Genomic DNA, 18,239 nt, shown 5'->3' with positions numbered 1-18,239 from the left:
TTGGAAAATTAGCTCCACAGTTTTACAACGCATGGTAAACACCTGTTGGAAAGCATCTTTTGCAGCGATTTTTGTGTGAGCATATCAGCGAATACCCCTGACCACTCGGTGAGTTTCACGTCTTTGTAAATGAAAGTTTAATGCGTTTTAGGAAGGATTGTTCCAGTGCACCTAGGTTTCCGTTGTCCGGTAATTACCGGACATTGGCCGGAAAAAAATGAAATGTCCGACAAAATTAAATCTCTCCGGTCAAATTGTCCGATTGAAATTGGCTAATAATCCCGTCCCCTAACGCAATCTGACTTTGAGAATAAGCCTTAATATGTAAGCCTATATTATACGTCCTCTGGCTATGTTTTTAAATGAACAGACTCGTTTGAAAAGTAAGCTATTAAACAACACGCAACAAGCCTATGCTGCATTTCAAATAGGAAGCGCACGCTTAAAACGTCCATGTTAAACAACGAACAAATGAGTGAGGCGGTTCAAACATGGCCAGGCCCAGGCAGACTAGCCTTAAACGTTTTTTCAGAAGCCAGACGCGATGGATGATGATAAATTGGTAACGTCTGAAGCCTTAGATGTCCGGTCAACTCCACCACCACCAGATAAAAAGCAGAAGTGTCGGGCGTATCTGTCGGAATCAGTGACATTGGAAGTGGAGTTGCGGGGGGTTCAGCCGCTCCAAGACACTGTCATTCTCTGTGTAGCCTACACTGCACATGCAAAGTGTTCTTTACCCAAAGCATACAGTAGGCCTATGCGTTCTCTGTCTATGATCTGCAGGGTTAGGGCGTCCTCGACGAGGCGATTACTGGTCCGCGGATAATTTCTGGCACAATTAAACGGTATCATTGAACCGCGGCCGAAAGAAAAAGAAACTAAACATTTCCCAGAATAGGAAACATGTCTTAATTTATTGTTATCAAATAAAGAGGCATAGCATTAGGGGGTAGTGGTGTGAGCGCTCATTCTTGTGTGTGTGCATCTGTTTAAGTTAAACAGTCACCACTGGAGATAACGTGGGTAGCAGCAACAAACAACGTAGCCTTTTTAAAACAACGAACGAAGCGGACTCTTGCTGTCCATGAAAAGATACTGGCTAGATCTTGTTAGGCATGTTTAAGTTAGGCTAATGAACATGTTGCATAGCTACATAGCCTGTATCCAGCTTTCCTCAATTTGACTAATTAAGAAGGGATAATAGGATATTTGACCGGCATATCATCAAAATGTCCGGAAAACGAAACCTCTGCCGGTCACTTTGACCGGCACCATTTCTTTCTAGCGGAAACTCTGGCACCTATGCAGCGTTCTGGAGGGGGGGGGGGGCGCTACCACAGAAACCGAAAATTCTCAGGACAGCAGCATGTGTCCAAATTTCAATCTTAAACGTTCTATTTAATCATAAACTATCTGAAAACAGGGCTTTAAGTGTAAAATACCGAACTTGTCCTTTAAAGTGACAATGCACCATTTATCAATACATCATCAAGTTAAACATCAAATTGGCAGCATTTCTTTAGTTGTTTGTGTTTTATTTATTTATTTATTTATTTTTTTGGGGGGGCAATATTGTTGTTGCATACCCCTCAAAAAAAATGGGTAGCTGCGCCCCTGATGCAACTCTAGGTATGGTGAAGGGTATGTGATGTGGGGCTATTTTAATTCCAAAGGCCAAGGGAACTTTATCAGGATGCATAGTATCCTGGATCCATGAAATAACTGGCCTTTAAAAATAAAAATCTGCTTGTAAGGGAATTTAACATAAGTTCAATCAAATTAAAATGTTCTCCTCTTTGCAAACGTAGGCATATGGTGACAGATTAATTTAATGATGTTGCTGCGTGAATCACGGTAAGCGCGAATGAAGTGACCACTTCTTAATGGGACTCACTGTATGGAAGTAGGCTAAGTAAAATAGAGATGTTTCAAATAAAATAACTTAATCAGAATTCTAGGATATGCCCGCTTGAGATAGAGCTGGCCTTTGGCCATAGCAACCATCCATTTAGAACGACTGGCCTTCATAGCAACCAAAGATCTTAGCTGTGATGCATGTATACATGTAATGTGATGCAAAGTATAGAAAGGGGAAATATAGTGCAATGTAGACAGTAGTATACAGTTGATTTACAGAAGGTGGTTTAGAGTAATATGAAGTATTCTTTTATTCCTTTATTCTGAGATACAGATGCTCTGGGAAAACAATCCCAGGCTCTCAAAATAATCCCAAACAGACATAAGGTCTTTATAGAGCAAATACATATAGATTATTTGTCAAATAAACCAGTAAAACATAATTAGGGGATGGAATATATAACATTCACACTCATAGCTCATATATTTTTTTAAATAAATCAGTGAAAAGGTATCCTGACAAACAAGCAGCATTTTAATGCCTTGGTCATATTTCATAATTTGGATATGCGTTCACACACGTAACTTTTGACTCGTATGCCCAATTGCCAAAAAGGAGGTATCGTTGAAATCCTTGGACCAAGCCGAGTTCACCCTATGACGTCAATTTCCGCCATGATGGATCTTCCGCCATTTTGGATTTTTTCAAAAACATTTAAAAAGTTTCACGCCTCACATATTTTGTCCGATTTTCACGAAACTTAGCACATAATATCTTCAGACCAAGCCGCACAAAAGTTATCGATTACCATCTTCAGAACTAAAACCGTTTGCCCGTAACAGCCAATCGAAATATGCGGCGAAGCCGCCAAACAGAAAGTGAGCTCATATCTCAGCAACCCTTTTATCTGTCATAACCAAACTTAGTACATGGACTTGTACATTTTGGCCTGTAGCTGTTGATGTGTTTGGAATTAAAACATACTAGTGGTGTCTGGTAGTGCTTTTGGATGTCCTTAGGCTGACCCAGTCCAACTTGTGATGTCAACATTATTGATTCGGCCACCATATTGGATTTAATCGTAAACACTAAAACGTTTTCAGAGGTCACAAATTTCATCTGATTTTCACCAATTGGCACAGACCATCTTCAGACCATGCCTTATCAGTGTTTAATTTTCTGGAACGATTGACAAAAGCATTTGCCCGTAACAGCCAATCGAAATTGGTGGCGAAGCCGCCAAACAGGAAATTACCTTGTAACTCAGCCAATCTTGGGTTGTTTGGCATGGAACTTGCTGTGACTGCTTAATGCTATATACCTGATGCAACCGCATTGAGTTACATGGCAAATTTGGACTGCTGAACTGACTGCTTGGCCCCCTCATTGCTGCTTCCAGCTATATTTAATGTTATCTTTTGTTGTGTTTTTCTTATGCAGGCTTGCTGATTGTAAACTCACAGATAAATCTTGTAAGATGGTGGCTTCAGTTCTACAGTCACCAAACTCCCTACAACAGCTGGACTTGAGTGATAATGACCTGGGGGATTCTGGAGTTCAGCTTCTCTCTAAGGGACTGTCCAGTTCCAACTGCATAATACACACAGTAAGGTGAGTGCAGACATGTATATGTCTTAACCCTTAGAACCCTAGACTGTTTTAAGAGCATTTCCACTACCTTTAGTTAGAAGCATTTATCCTGGTCATTGTAAGTGCCATACACACATGCTATATATTGTTTTGACATTGATTTAATTTTGATTTTTAAATAATAAAAATACAAAAAGTGTATTATAAAAATTTTTGTATTTTGACACCACTGCATTCTGCATCTTGTATTTTGATCATTACTGCAAGCTGGCAGCTCGACTTGCCTTTCATGTGTGTGTAGAGCAGATTGTCCTGAATCTGGCAATATCATTGCCAAGGTGGAAGGATTCTTTGGGGCTGAGCAATTTACAGACATATGTGGTGTGCGCCTTACAGAAATAAATGCCATTTTTTATTTAGTGATTAAAAATGACCTTTCTGTGCTCCGTATCTGTGACACGAACTGATCTGACCTGACTTGACCCGAGTTTACGTGTTAGCCTGTGTGTGCCTTTGGTGTTTCTTTGGTGTTTCTTTGTCAAACAAATTGGGATGCAATATGAGCCTTGAATTGGATGCCATGCAGGAATTTACTAGGATCTCAAAACCGGATTATGAACATTCTTTGCCATAGAGAAACACACAATAGCGTTGGAATATAAACATGCTTTGCCACAAGCACAGACAAAAACGTGAGGTAAGTCGAGCTATTTGAAGTTATTATTTTGCTTTCACTTTGTCTGTTTTATAACCCAGAACGATGTACTTGGTATGAAATGATAGCTCTGTGTCTCCTGTTTCATCTGACATGCGTGGCATGTCTATTCAATCAAGGGTTCGCGAGTAATTCGAACAAGAATAATGGGTGTGCAGGTGAACGCAGAGAAGTACAGACTGTAAATATGATGCAATTTAATTTAAAAAAAATTTCATACTTGAACGTACAGACACGTGGTCTCGTTGGAAAGCCCCACTTCTGCTCTGTCACGCAATAAAGGTTTCATCTCGCTGCGATGAACAGTTGCGGAGCAATGTAACAGAGAAGAAAGGGTGTATTTTTGAAGCACTTTGCGTCAATCGGGTTCTAAGGGTTAAATTTCCTCATTAGCTAGAAGAACCATCACAACATAAGCATCAACTGGTAAGCCAAATGAAGAAGTAGCAATTAACACTTTGAGTGCCTTGAGTGCAATATTGCGTTTTTTTGTTCCCATGGGTTGAGTGCCAAAAATGAAATATTGCGTTTTTAACTTTTTTTAAATTACAAAAATAGACACTCTAACACACCTTATGTGTGATTTTGTGAACTCTATGATGAATAGTGACAGTCTCAAACAGCGCATATTTCATAAAAGACGCTATATCTCCATTTCTAGAAAAAAAACAGGGATTTTGATGAAAACTAGCCACTGTTTAGCTTGGGATTTCTCAAGAACAGAGGCATGTAGAAATAAACGGTTTGTACTCACTGAAAGCGTAAAAGTGGAGATTCCTCAAATTCCACAAATTCCAGACAAAATATACATTTAGGTCCAAGTAATATCCATGTATCACACTGTATAACATTCAAAACTCATTATTGCCTCATCCACTACATCCATAACATCCAAAACAACACAGGCATCAACATAGGCCTCAACTGAAGACTGATCACAAAGCTCAATTAGAACGGACAGAACACAACCATAAAACTGCCTCCCCCCAAATTTACATCTCTACATATCCATGCCAGCACCATATGTGGGGCCCTCCTGCATCTCTACATATCCATGCCAGCACCATATGTGGGGCCCTCCTGCATCTCCTGCTGGTGTCTTTTTACTTTTTTGGCTGAGCTCTCACTTTTTCATCTCTGCTCTGCACTGGCGGACTGGACACTATCTGCTTTTGAGATTCTGACCATATCGTCATAACTCATTGCACTCAGTCACAGCTGTGCTCTGAAGCCACAATTTCTCCATCACACTCAGCATGGCAGAGGCACCCTCATTTTCCCAACAAAGACTGTTTTTGGACATTGGGCCCATGTGACCGAGTTGAGGCACTCGTTGGCATTCTGAGTGCCCCCATGCTGCATCCGCTTCAGCAGCCTGTCACTGGACATTCGGTGATACACAGGGAGGAGTTTTTGACCCACCTCCCGTGACAAAAAGTTCCCTGCGTGGCGATCATGGCTCTCTGGTTGCTCTCCATTCTCCTCTGCTCCTCTGTACCAGCACCAGGCAGGACTGCGCCTAGTGTGCATGGTGTTGTCATCACTGGACATGGAATGGAGGAGACCTGCCCATATTTCTGCATTCATTTTATCTAATAAGCCTTGATTATTAAGAATGGCCCCCCTGTAATAGTTCTGTAAGGCTTTACATTTTTTGGCCGTCAGCTTCCCGCGACCTTTGCCCTCTAACTTGCGTTCAACACTCAGTTTCCTGACTGCTGTGCCCATGCATTTGTGAGCATGATTAATGCACTCAAGTTTAACTATTTCGTGCCCAGGGTATGGGTTGAGTGCAACCACCTCCTTAAATGCAGCACTGTCCCCATCTGACAGCATCTCGGTGTACCTCAGCTGATGTTGAGACACTGACCTGGCCCACATCCTCTTGGCTGCATCCTGCTCCATGGCCTTACTTGACCCTGAGAAGTTCCTTGCACAGTCAACATGATTCTGCTTCCAGCTATCATACTCTTCCTGTGTTATTTTGCTGTCTCATCTGGCACGCTCTCTCAGGGTACAAGCATGACAATAGGAGGATAGCACCTCAAAGTCCACTACCAACCCAGTGAGGATGTCAATGCACACGCCAATGCCGTAGTGAGACGCCCCTCTTCTGCCATGTGCCATCAAAAGACACACTGATATTGATCACGGCATCCTGATCCTGCCTCATCATCTCTGCCACATCAGGGTCAATATCTCTGTATGCCAGCCTGATCTGGTCCTTGGTTCTCTCCAGTGACTCCAAACCTCTCTCAATTTCTGCCACTAAAATGAATAGTATACTGTATCAGAAACTTTTCATTTGGCCTGATATTGTATTGATACCCTACATATCTTCATTTTAGTGGCAGAAATCAGAGAGGGGAGCAGCCAGGTCATAAAAGGTCACTTTAGCAGGGAGTTAAAGTATGTGCATTTTTATTTAGCTGATGCCTTTGGTTATGGTTATGGGTTCTTTGCAAGCACTTTTATCCAAAGCAACTTAAATGCCTTTGGAGCGAATCATATGCTTACAGTCCTACAAATGGCTTATAAGACTTGGAACATTTAGATAAGAGATAAGATAGTACTTTATTCATCCCGTAGTAAATTCATTTGTATTGAATAAACTGGTTATAGTTTGTTTAGTACCCTATATGCTTTTGTCCAAAGTCACAAGCAAAACAGGACAAAAAGAGAAGAGAATACTACTGTTGTTTGTGTGCATATGAGCCTGCGTGTGTATTGTGTAGGTCCAGTTGTTTTTGGCAACTTCTCCTGACCATTTGCTTAGGCTACATTATTTTCATATCCACTTCTGTTTACTGCCACCTCAAAGAAAATATGTATGGTACCAGTAAAACTGACCAGCACAAAAAAACTTTACTGAATGAAATGCCACTTTATTTCGTCATGTATTATTGTGTCATAGAAAGATGCAAACTATGCACACAAAACAGCAAACAGAGGTGGACATTTCCAGCTTCAGAAAATACTGCCACGGATTTTGACAATGTAAATTACTGGCTGATCTATTTATCTTAATAGTTGTGCTAGGATCAGCAAGCTGTTTGGAATAAATAAGCAGAGTAATGTACCTTTCTGGACCTCTGAATACAAAGCAAATCACGGCCAATTAGTTTCTGATAAGCCACTCCTAACTACTCTTATTAAACACATTCCATACCTGTCACTCTCCTGTCATGTCTTTGGTAAGACTTAAGATGCAGGCCAGGAATCCCCAACACCTTTGAGATCTTTTTGAGGGCCGCATACCCCAATCCTAGTTTGTGCGCTAAAAGCAGCATGCGAACATTAACATCAAAGGCAACGTCATTCCTAGACTCCTCGTGAATGTGACACTTCTGCAGTACTTGACGCCTTCACACACACTGCACTCAAGCAACAAACTGCTACAAAATCCTTGATTTTGTTTGTCGATTGTAAGCTGCAGCCCAGACCCAGCACAATTAGGACAAACGAGCTCACAGATCATTTCATTCAGTCGCGCAACATGAACTATGAGCCACTGCTGAGTGGCACGGCTGTCGCTGCTGCTGCCTGAACTCTCTCCTTTCCCCATTGACAGCTTACGTAATGATGCACTATGAGAGGTTATTTCATCACCTGTTTTATTGCTTACTTTAGCCTTTGATTTTCTGGCATTACTTAACTGCATCACTCTCCTATTTGAAGCTTTATATCATCGCGTTGTTGCAGCCATCTCGATAATTAAATATCCCGCGGAAAGCTAACTAGGAGGCATGGCAGTATACTACGTGACACGTTTGAACAAATCCTCTTGTCGGAAATCGCGTGTAGCCAATGAGAGTTTATTAAAAAGGTGAAAGCCCCTTGTACGCTTTCAGGATTGGTGGTTGGTACAGCGGAACTATGTTTGGATAAGATGACACGGTGCTGCAGACCGAGACGTTTAAAGTGGTACCAAACATGGCATATGAGAGAGATCAGTCACGAAACGACACAGTGCGTAAGAATGCTAACTTTAAGTGAATCATCGGTAAAATTCACAGGCGCAAGTCGACACACACACAATACATATGAGACGCTTCTCATCCCTAAGGTGGTGCAAAAGTCTGTGCACTTGCAGAAAAGATTTGTAACTGTAGGACAACTTTTTGTGCGTAGAATATTGTTTTGTAATGGTGAAATATTTTTAACTGTAGGATGATTTGGAGCTGTGAAACCGATCCGTACCCGTAGAATAGATTTGTAAGTGTAGGGCATATTTGTAATTTTGATTACTTGTACGGATCATTTTTACAGTTACAAATAATTTCTACAGTTTCAAAACGTGATACACACGTACAAAACATTTGAGTCTAATATTCTTCTATATGATTGGCTGTCACGGGCAAATAAACTTGAAATAAAAATATAGTTTGTGCGGCTTGGTCTGAAGATCATCTCCGCCAAGTTCCGTGAAAATCGGATGAAATTTGTAACCGCTGAAACTTAGTAGAGTTTGGTCTAAATCCAATATGGCGGAGGTCCAATATGGCGGAAAGTGACAGGATAGGGGTTGCTGAACTCAGGATGGTCCAAGGATTCAGACGCTACCTCAATTGTGAAAATCAAAACAAAAGAGACAAGGATCACGCGCATGAACGCATGTCCAGCATTGAACTGGTGGTGGCGCTAGAGTGTTCAATGTATATGCATAAGAATTGCTGTGAGTGATTGGGACAGTGACTAATGGTACCTAGTTTTGTTATGTTAACATGATCATATCCGCCAAGTTCTGTGAAAATCGGATGAAATTTGTGACCGCTGAACCATTGAACTTAGGTCGGTCCAGGGATTCCAACGGTGCCTGATATGTGAAAATCGGACGCACCGTTCAATGGTCACATGCGTGAATGCAATCCAGGTTTGACCCATTGGTGGCGCTAGAGTGTTGGGCATAGAGTTTTGTAAATTGGTGAGAGTAATCATGGGACAGTGCTGAATCAGTGTGCCAAATTTCATAACTTTAGTTTTGACCCGTTGGTGGCGCTAGACGGCTGCGTTTAGAGGTTTGTAAATGAGTGTGAGTGGTCAGTGGAGTGTCCCGAAACTTTCTGCCAAAAAATCTGCACTTTTTTAGCCAGGCATTCTATGGGCTGCCATAGACTCCAATGGCGGAGGTATAACAAGAATAGGAAAAGCTAGTAACTCAATGGGTGCCTTCACAGCTTCGCTGCTAGGCCCCCAAATATAACCGCAAGCGGTAATTAACGGGGTCGGAGCAAAATTAACATGAGGTAGCATAGCTTTTTAGTTTGCATATGCTTTGATTGTTGTGCTAATCTCCACAACCCAATAGTATTCTAACAATACTCTATTACATGGCATCATGTTTTTGTTTGTTTTTATGTAATGTTTGTAATTTTATGTAATGTCATGTTTATTTTTGTATTGATTTGTCTAGTTAAAAGTTTCCTCTCTTTATTTACATTATTTTTGATAGTTTTCGTGTTATTCTCTTAGTCCTTTTTACTGCTTTACTGCTGATGTTGTCGTCTGTCCATTGGGAGCTTGCTATGGCTAGCTTTTGCCCTGGGCCTCTTACATCCTTCCCATCCATCTGTGAGCCGGTGCTGCACTTCGCTGTCTGGTCGAGGGGATTTCTTGGGACAGCAGCTGGAGCTACTCTGCGAAAGATCTGCCGAGGCCGCCGAGCTGTTTCTGACCAGTGAGCTGCCATGCCCACTGCCTGGAGTCTGGATTGAGCAGACTAACGTTAACGTTGAAGAACTCTGCATTACGGACCAACAAACTGTCGTTGTTATAGCAGCTAAGTCCACTGAGTTGCTGATCTACAAGATCGCCCACGACTTTCGGACTGGTATGCTTCCAGTGATCTCCAGACTAACGAGGCCTAACGTTCACGTTATCTCCAGACTGCCAGTGAGTGTTTGAACTTTGTTGGCGTTGCATGGGTTGTGGAGACACAGCCGTGCGCAGTTTCACGCGAGTCATCATTGCCCTTGGACATTTTCAGCCGGTTGGAATTGGACTAATTTTATTTATTTATTTATTTATTTTTATTTATTAATTTGTTTGTTGTCTGTCTTGTATGTCTTGGTGTCACGGGTACGCTGACGACTACGCCGCTCCGTCCGGCATCTTTTGCGTTTGTTATTTCTTAAATGTAGTTTGATGTCTTGGTGTCACGGGTACGCTGGCGACTACGCCGCTCCGTCCACTATTGTCTTTGTTAGTATATGTGTCAATGACAATGGGTGTGTTCGAAACGGGAGACAACTGCCTACTGCCTCCCTCCCTACATAGAGAGCTGTCTCACTAGACATGACTTTGGATTAAATGCATCTTTTAAAAATGAGCTTAGCACTCTAGAATCTTTGGTTAACACTACGGTATGACGTTAGCAAAGGCCTGACGTTAAACTAAATTAGCTTACGTAAGCTAGCAGGCTAACGGTATAAATTCGTTTTACGGCCGGCAGATATATCATAACCTGACTCCGCCAGATGGATTTGCTCCGCATATCCATCTGGGAACTTTTCATTGAAGAACTTTTGGGAAGGGGCGGACATACTGGTTAGCTGATTGGATAAACCATCTGTCTATCACCACCTTTGTTGGTTATCGACGGGCCAAATCAACCAATTAGATGAACAAAGTATTCTTCTAATGCCGTTTAACATACAATTAAGTTAGGTAACGTGACAAACGTTAAGATGTTTTAACTTACCATTTATGAACCTAATCAACGACAATTCCCATCAAGTTTTCACGGTAGGCTCTACACTTCTGAAGATAGTATATTCCTCCATTATGAACTGGAATCAGCCGTGGAGGATGTCTGTGTCGTTCATTCCTCCCAGCTGCATGGCTGAGACTCATAGCTTCACAGTTTACCCAGGAATACTTTCTAATTTGAATAAAACTTGCGCGATAGCTATGCTCATCTCTGTGGATGCCGTCATGTTGTTCGTTGCGTCACACCTCAACCCGCCTCAAAGCCAACGCTGATTGGACGTTCGTTTGGTGAACTGCTCCAAATTTTCTTTAACGGAAAGTATCCAGACTGATCTGCGAGTGAAACCCTGAAGCTCGCGAGATCAGGATGGTCTCACGAGGCTAGATATATCAGACCAGACACTATTAATGGTTACAACAATGGCATAATCAGATAGTAAGTTGTTTTTTTTCATCTCTTATCTTTTCATCACAGATTCAGCAGCCATTACCGATGTCATCCGCCATGTTTGTTTACCTTTCACAGCTTCTTCAGACGTTGCCGCAAGGGATTATGGGTAGGAGGGAGCATGAAGTGTGCATCGATGCTGCCTCCAAAAATGACCATTATTTGGGAATTCTAAGATATCTTAAAAGGCAGCAGAATTTGTTTTTTTGGTTTCGAACCGCACTTGCTGCCTTGCTCCCCAGTTAGATATCTTAAAAGGCAGCAACTTTACCCGTTTCGAACACACCCAATGTCTTATATGTGGAGCGCTTTGGGTTGCACTCTGTGCATGTTAAATGCGCTATACAAATAAAACTGACTTGACTTGACTATTCTAGTGTGCTAACCTCCACAACCCAACAGTATTTTAACAGTACTCTATTCTAGTGTGCTAATCTCCACAACCCAATAGTATTCTAACAATACTCTATTCTAGTGTGCCAACCTCCACAACCCAACAGTATTTTAACAGTACTCTATTGTAGTGTGCTAATCTCCACAACCCAATAGTATTCTAACAATACTCTATTCTAATGTGCTAACCTCCACAACCCAACAGTATTTTAAGAATACTCTAGTGTGCTAACCTCCACAACCCAAAAGTATTCTAACAGTACTCTATTCTAGTGTGCTAATCTCCACAACCCAATAGTATTCTAACAATACTCTATTCTAGTGTGCTAATCTCTACAACCCAATATTATTCTAACAATACTCTATTCTAGGGTATAGGTCTATTCTCTATTCTATTGCTAGGCCTGGCCGATTATTAGGGCAGATATTTAGCATTTTTATAATAATCTGTATCGGTCATTTTTTCCACCGATAAGCCGATATTGAAACTTTGTCTGTAAAGCGTCTCTCACTCCCTGCATTTGCTACTCTGTGGTCAAGAGCATTGTACCGCCCACTACACCGTCTGATTTGTTAGTTAGCACGAATGCAGCCAATCAGGATCGAAGACTGAACACAGAGAAAGTTTAGGATTCTCACTGAGGCAGACTGTAGACTGGGCTTCAGCTGTACGGAGCTATTTTTCAAAGGTAAGGAAGGTAGCCTACATTGCTGAAGTTGCAATGAATCACAATCATCTACACTTTGTAAGCTATTGTGTCTTTGATCCGGATCAATAAGTAAAGCACCCACTTCCTTCATTTAGCGAATTCCCGATTGATGCACGTTAGTGATATGCTGTTTAGGCTACTAGTTAGCAAACCCGGGTGCTGCGCGTCGGGAGTTCTCTGCCTCCGCCTTCCCCGTTAATTGTGAATAACGGGACACCTCGGCGGACATAGTAGGCCTACAGACAAGTCCTAAATTATGCAATAGCGAACATCAAAAAGTCTAATTGCTCCTTTTTGAAACGGACTGTCAGAAAAGACTACATGCACCCAGGGCCAGCCGTAATTTATTCCGACCTGAACTAAATCGCGTCCTGAGCTGGCTATTAACGTGCCTTTTAGGCTCACAAAAGTGTAGCTTATAGCATATGGACACAAATTGCATGCTTAAATAGCCTATGAACTATTTTAAAACTGTTTTGTTAAACTATTCGACCCTAACACTTGCCATCACGCATGCACCTCTTCCTCTCCCTCTCTCGTGCAATCACACACACGATGGCAAAGCATCCTTTGTGACAGGTCCCTTAACAAGCACATAGCCCATTGTGTACGCCTACTCTATGAAAATAATTGCTCAGCTCTTGGATTAACATGATACACAGGATATACACTTGCAAGTGATGCAAGTTGATAGACAAATGTGTATCAAAAGAAGAAAGAAAAGTTTGCATAATTAAATGCTTTTTTTTAATGACATTTTTGCAGCATATTGCCTTTACTATCTACCCCCCTTTTTGACAACTGACATATCGGTTTTACATATCGGTTATCGGCCTCCTGTTTTGGTAATAATTGATATCGGTATCGGCCTTGAAAAAACCATATCGGTCGATCCCTACTCTATTCTACAGGACTATTTATTTGTTGTGGATAAGATGAAGGGTCTGGTAATGGAAGGCAGTGTTTCCCACAGAATTTAGTTGTATTTGTGGTGGTAGGTGGTAGGTTGTAGGTAGGGGGGGTGGGTTCTGTGTCGGAGTCAATAAGATGAACAGTCTATAATTATACAGTTATACTTGCCTTGCACGACAAGTTCTGACAAGTAGCTGTAACATTATAGTGTGCTATTATCCACAACCCAACAGTATTCTAACAGCATTCTATTCTAGTATGCTAACCTCCACAACCCAACTGAAGGAACTGTAGGGGGCGATGAAGGAAAAATAGTAAACAAAGAAGTTCCCCTAAATGCCATAGAGTGTCTCAGCATTGTGATTCTTGGAAACTGATGAGTGTGAATGTTGATTGTCTGATGTCATTCTGTTCCTATTCAATGTGAATCTGAAATGACCAATAGCATCTTGATCCTAAAGCTCTAGCGGGGATTCAAACTCTCAACCTAAGAAACACCAGTACAAGGCATTATCCCCCTGAGTCACTGACAATCCACATTGGGCAGTCACATTTGATAGCAATAAATGTATGGTTAAATTTATAATAATTTAACTTCAAGACTACTTTTAGTTAGCCATGTAACCCTTCATGGTTTTAAACAAAGACCCCATCCCCTCCCCCAATGGAATGCTAATGTGCTGGTTTAAGGCCTATCACTTACACAAGACAAAGGATGCTACCTTGATATAATGTATCCATGTATCATGAAATGTAAATGTATTCATGTCTGGTATCATTTTGATAGTCTCATTACAAGGATTGTAATGATGTGATTGTGAGAATGTTTGGAACATTCTATAAGTGATATTTCTGATATATAAGATATCTCTCCTCATGCTATTCTGATAAGAATTCATAGGTGTGAAGTGGGTGTGAGTAGGTGTGTCTGATGCCAACTGGAGAACCAATAGTGGGATTGTTCTTGGCGCCATTATTTTGTTCTTTGTTTAAAAACATTTAAAAGTAACTAAACTGAAATGTTTGTCAGATTCAGATTTCTAGACTTGGACTAAGGATGTAGCGGAAGAGAGGATAAGTTGGCTACAGGCCAACCTAGGCCTTTCAGGCCTGGGCTAGGCCTACATAGACCATAGACCTTTTTTGTACTCTCTCTCAGCTTGTAACATAATAAACCTGATTCCTGAGTTTTTCCTGAAGTTCGCCAGTCTAAGATCGATCAATATTAAGTAATTATTCACCACAATTACTTTCACATTCACATGGTGAAAATGTGTGCTGGCAAACACACAACATCAAGAAAACTCCTAGTATACATTTGACCATATAATTAAGGGCTTTATAAAAAGAGTACAGATATGAAAATGTGCACTGTTAATGGTATTCACCTAATGATGGTTGTATGGTTGCTATCCAAAAACAAAATAACTCATATAGGAATATAGGTGATATAGGGAAAATGGGCTGAGTGGTCAAATTGTATTGGCCTATATCTCTGAAAAGGAACAACATATCCAAATTATTTTGATAACTTTTGTGAGGCTTGGTCTAAATATTGTCTGTGAGAATTTTGGTGAAGATTTGGTAATTTTTGAAGCCTGTGAAACTTTCTATGATGTTTGGCTTTTCTCTGAAATTGTGGCAAAAGTAAACATTTTTAGACCATAAGACCGGGGCCAAAAAGATGCATCTGAGTTTAAAGATTAATATTATGAAAGAATTTTGAGTCTAGGTCAATCTGGTAAGAAGAAATAAGCATAATTAACTTTATTGCCAATAGCGCTACCTTTGGGTGCAGTACTTCAAATTTGGGGTTATGGGTAGAGGGGGGTACTGGTAACCATACCTGAAAATGTTAAGAGTTTTGGAGTTACGGTTTAAACTGCAGTATGACTTTTACAGAATTTTGGCGAAAAATGAACGGTACAGAAACAATAGGGGTCCTGCAGCTGCGCTGCTCGGACCCCTAATTAACAAACACAATGGGGTTCTGCAGCTTCGCTGCTAGACCCCCCAAAAAAAAACGGAAGAAAAAACTGCTGCGCAGCAGTCATAACAAATAACTTCAGATTCACACAATGTCACCAGTTGTATGCAGGAAAAAACAATTAAAAGGAAAATCTCTCTTTCTTTCTCCTCTCTCTCTCTCTTTCTCGCAGGCTCTCTGATTGTCACATCTCAGAGAAGGGTTGTGGTTTTTTGGCTTCAGCTCTGACTTCAAACCCCTCCCATCTAAAAGAGCTGGAACTGAGCTACAATCATCTTGGAGAATCAGGACTGAAGCTGTTATCTGCTAGACTGGAGGATCCTGTCTGTAAACTGGAGATACTTAAGTATGTTCAGAAAGAAACCCCAGTGTTGCACATTTAGGGGAATTTCACACATACCTCATTTGGGTTCAGACTTTTCAGTTTGGTCCAACCCAAAATTGTAGGTGAGAAAGGTGCCATGGACCATGGTCCAGGGGCCGTGTTCACAAAGCCTTTTATCTTACCTCTAATCGCACTAAAAGATTTTAGCTAAGAGTTTTCTCTTAAAAGTTATTCACAAAGCCTTTCAGACCTACTCTTAGTAAGGAAAAATGACAACTCCTAAACTAAGAGTGAGTCTTCGTTGCTATGGATGACACCATTACTCATGCACAAGCCTTGACTGAAGTGGCCACCTTGATTGGCTGATGATTGCAATCCGGGAATGATTCCAAACACCTCCCTTACAATGATGAGTGACAGGTGACAGGTCTAAGAATGTTTGCGCTGCACAAGTAGTGCGAAGGACAGAAGATGATGAATAACTGAATAAAAAGGCCTAGCCTAAATGAATAAAGATTAAGGCAAAACAAATAGCCTAGTAGCCTAATGAAACATACGGATTGATGCAGTTTCTTTGCAACATTATTAAATTAATCTGTCACCATTATGCCTACATTTGCAAAGAGGAGTACATTTTAATTCGATTCACAATGAGACATTACATTTAATTTACATGTTGACAATGAGTAGTTTTGGTTGTTGGTGGTGTTATTGCATCCCTTATGCCTACAATGCAAAATTGATCCCTCACAACTGGAAACTCCTGTAGCCTCCTGTAAAATGCCACAAAAAGCTGTTTGTGAATAGGTCTTAGTCAGTTAGGAGTCCTCTCGACTTCTTTTAAGCTGTCCCAGACTTAGGTGCTGCTTTTAGGTCTAAAATGCTTCGTGAATTACTTTTAGTGAAAAAAATTAGGAGTGCTAAAGTTAGGAGTGACACGCCCATTATTTTTAGGAGTTGCTCCTAAATTTGCCAGTTAGGAGCTAGTTTTAGCCTTAAAATTCTTTGTGAATACGGCCCCAGATCAAAAGACCAAAATCAAGCTGAAGCATGATTCGGTTTGTTTACAGTATAAAAAACATTTTTGGATGGTTTGGAATTTCAGACCAATTACAGGAAGTTGAGGCAGCTAGCTACCAAATAATGGATAATGAATAGCCTAATATGAGCTGTGGACACATATGGGGAGAGGAGGAGATCATATAGCCTATTTAATTAGAATCTGGTCTGACAATCTGATCTAGGAGTCAATTAGAAAAAAGTGCATTAAAATACCAACATCTATAACATTTTTTGAGAGAATGAGAGAGATCTGTGGCAGCAGTAGCCTACATTAAGGTATGTGAAGCCATAAGAAAAAGCAGTGCTTTTAGATAGGAAAAAATGCAGAATTTACAATATGTCAACATCAGACACATGCTTGCAAACAAACCAGTCAAAGGGAGATGCAGCACATGTAGGTCGTAACGACAGGACACAGGGATGCCATGCAAAGTTCTTTAGTTTGCTAGAAAAATTGCAATATAAAAACCATTAACACACGGATCAAATTTATTCAATGTAACTAAACACGAATGTTGGTTCGGACCTTGGTCCGGACTTTCAGGTGTGAAAATGCCCTTAGACATTCAAATTCACAAACATAGCTGAATGTTTAGGAACCTTTGCAAACAGTTTTCTGTTTGTCTTGAGTTCTCCGTGAACATTTCTGAACACTCAACCGCCACCCCCTTTTGACTGGCCCCCCATCCCTTCTGCCCCCCACAACTTGAACCGACTCTTTGAGGCAATCCCCAAAAGTCGTCATGGCCTATTTTTTTAAATTGCTTTTTGGAAAATAATAACATGTCCGCATCTGGTATTTTGTGGTAATTTTTTCATTTAAAAATTGCTATTTAGTTATAAAATTAACTATATTCGCCGAATTTTCGTCACCCGACATGCTCGAGATCAAGAAGTGACAGACAACGCACGCACAGAGAACTATCAGTGTTCAGGACAACAAAATGGCTAGCGTTAAATGAAAAGTTGATAGAGAGTGCAGAGTTTTCAAAGAACAGTGGACCAACGATTATTTTTTTGGTCAGTGTAAGGACAGTTTGTATAATATGTAAAGAAAGTGTGGCGGTTTTCAAAGAATATAATCTGCGTCGTCACCACGAAAACCGCCACATTTTGGTCTGGGTCATACAATTCCATGTTATATAGCTGACCCGGCCCCGGCCCCCCATCACAGTCAGGAACGATAACGTGGCCCCCAGAGAAAAAAGTTTGTAGACCACTGCTTTACAGTGTAAAGTTTACACCAATTTTTTCTCTAAAATCTAACTGTTCAGAGAAAGTATGTTTGCCACAAACATTCACCACTGTTTGCCAAATTTGAACGCCTGTAACACCCGCCAACATAATAACTTGCCACCAACATAATAAAAATGTTCACAAAATCAGCACATTTTAAACGTAATAATCCTGCCAACATAATAATTTCCCACCAACATAATAACTGTTGCCTACTGCCAACATAATAATTATTATGTTTGCAGGAAGTTATTATGTTGGTGGGAAGGTTAAACAATTATTACATTAACTT

At 40.8% G+C, this 18,239-nt stretch overlaps 2 protein-coding genes across 2 annotated transcripts in view; both read left to right on the top strand.

Moving 5' to 3' along the window:
- LOC143122144 (NACHT, LRR and PYD domains-containing protein 3-like) overlaps window positions 1–18,239 on the top strand; it is a 235,363-nt gene that overhangs the window by 128,580 nt on the left and 88,544 nt on the right. The window lies entirely within an intron of this gene.
- The window catches only part of LOC143122161 (NACHT, LRR and PYD domains-containing protein 3-like), a 52,582-nt gene that overhangs the window by 31,485 nt on the left and 2,858 nt on the right, over window positions 1–18,239 (top strand). The window contains exons 6-7 of the mRNA XM_076282996.1: window positions 3,302–3,472; window positions 15,497–15,670. Of these exons, the coding sequence (XP_076139111.1) occupies window positions 3,302–3,472; window positions 15,497–15,670 (345 nt within the window). The remainder of the gene's footprint in view (window positions 1–3,301; window positions 3,473–15,496; window positions 15,671–18,239) is intronic.

The sequence above is a fragment of the Alosa pseudoharengus genome, unplaced genomic scaffold, assembly GCF_046254945.1.
Source record: "Alosa pseudoharengus isolate Yale_2024_CS ecotype anadromous, Long Island Sound unplaced genomic scaffold, YU_APseudo_1.1 YU_APseudo_1.1_scf_1, whole genome shotgun sequence".
NCBI lineage: Eukaryota > Metazoa > Chordata > Actinopteri > Clupeiformes > Clupeidae > Alosa > Alosa pseudoharengus.
Note: the sequence above shows the minus strand (reverse complement) of the source record. Positions and strands in the feature narration are given on the sequence as shown.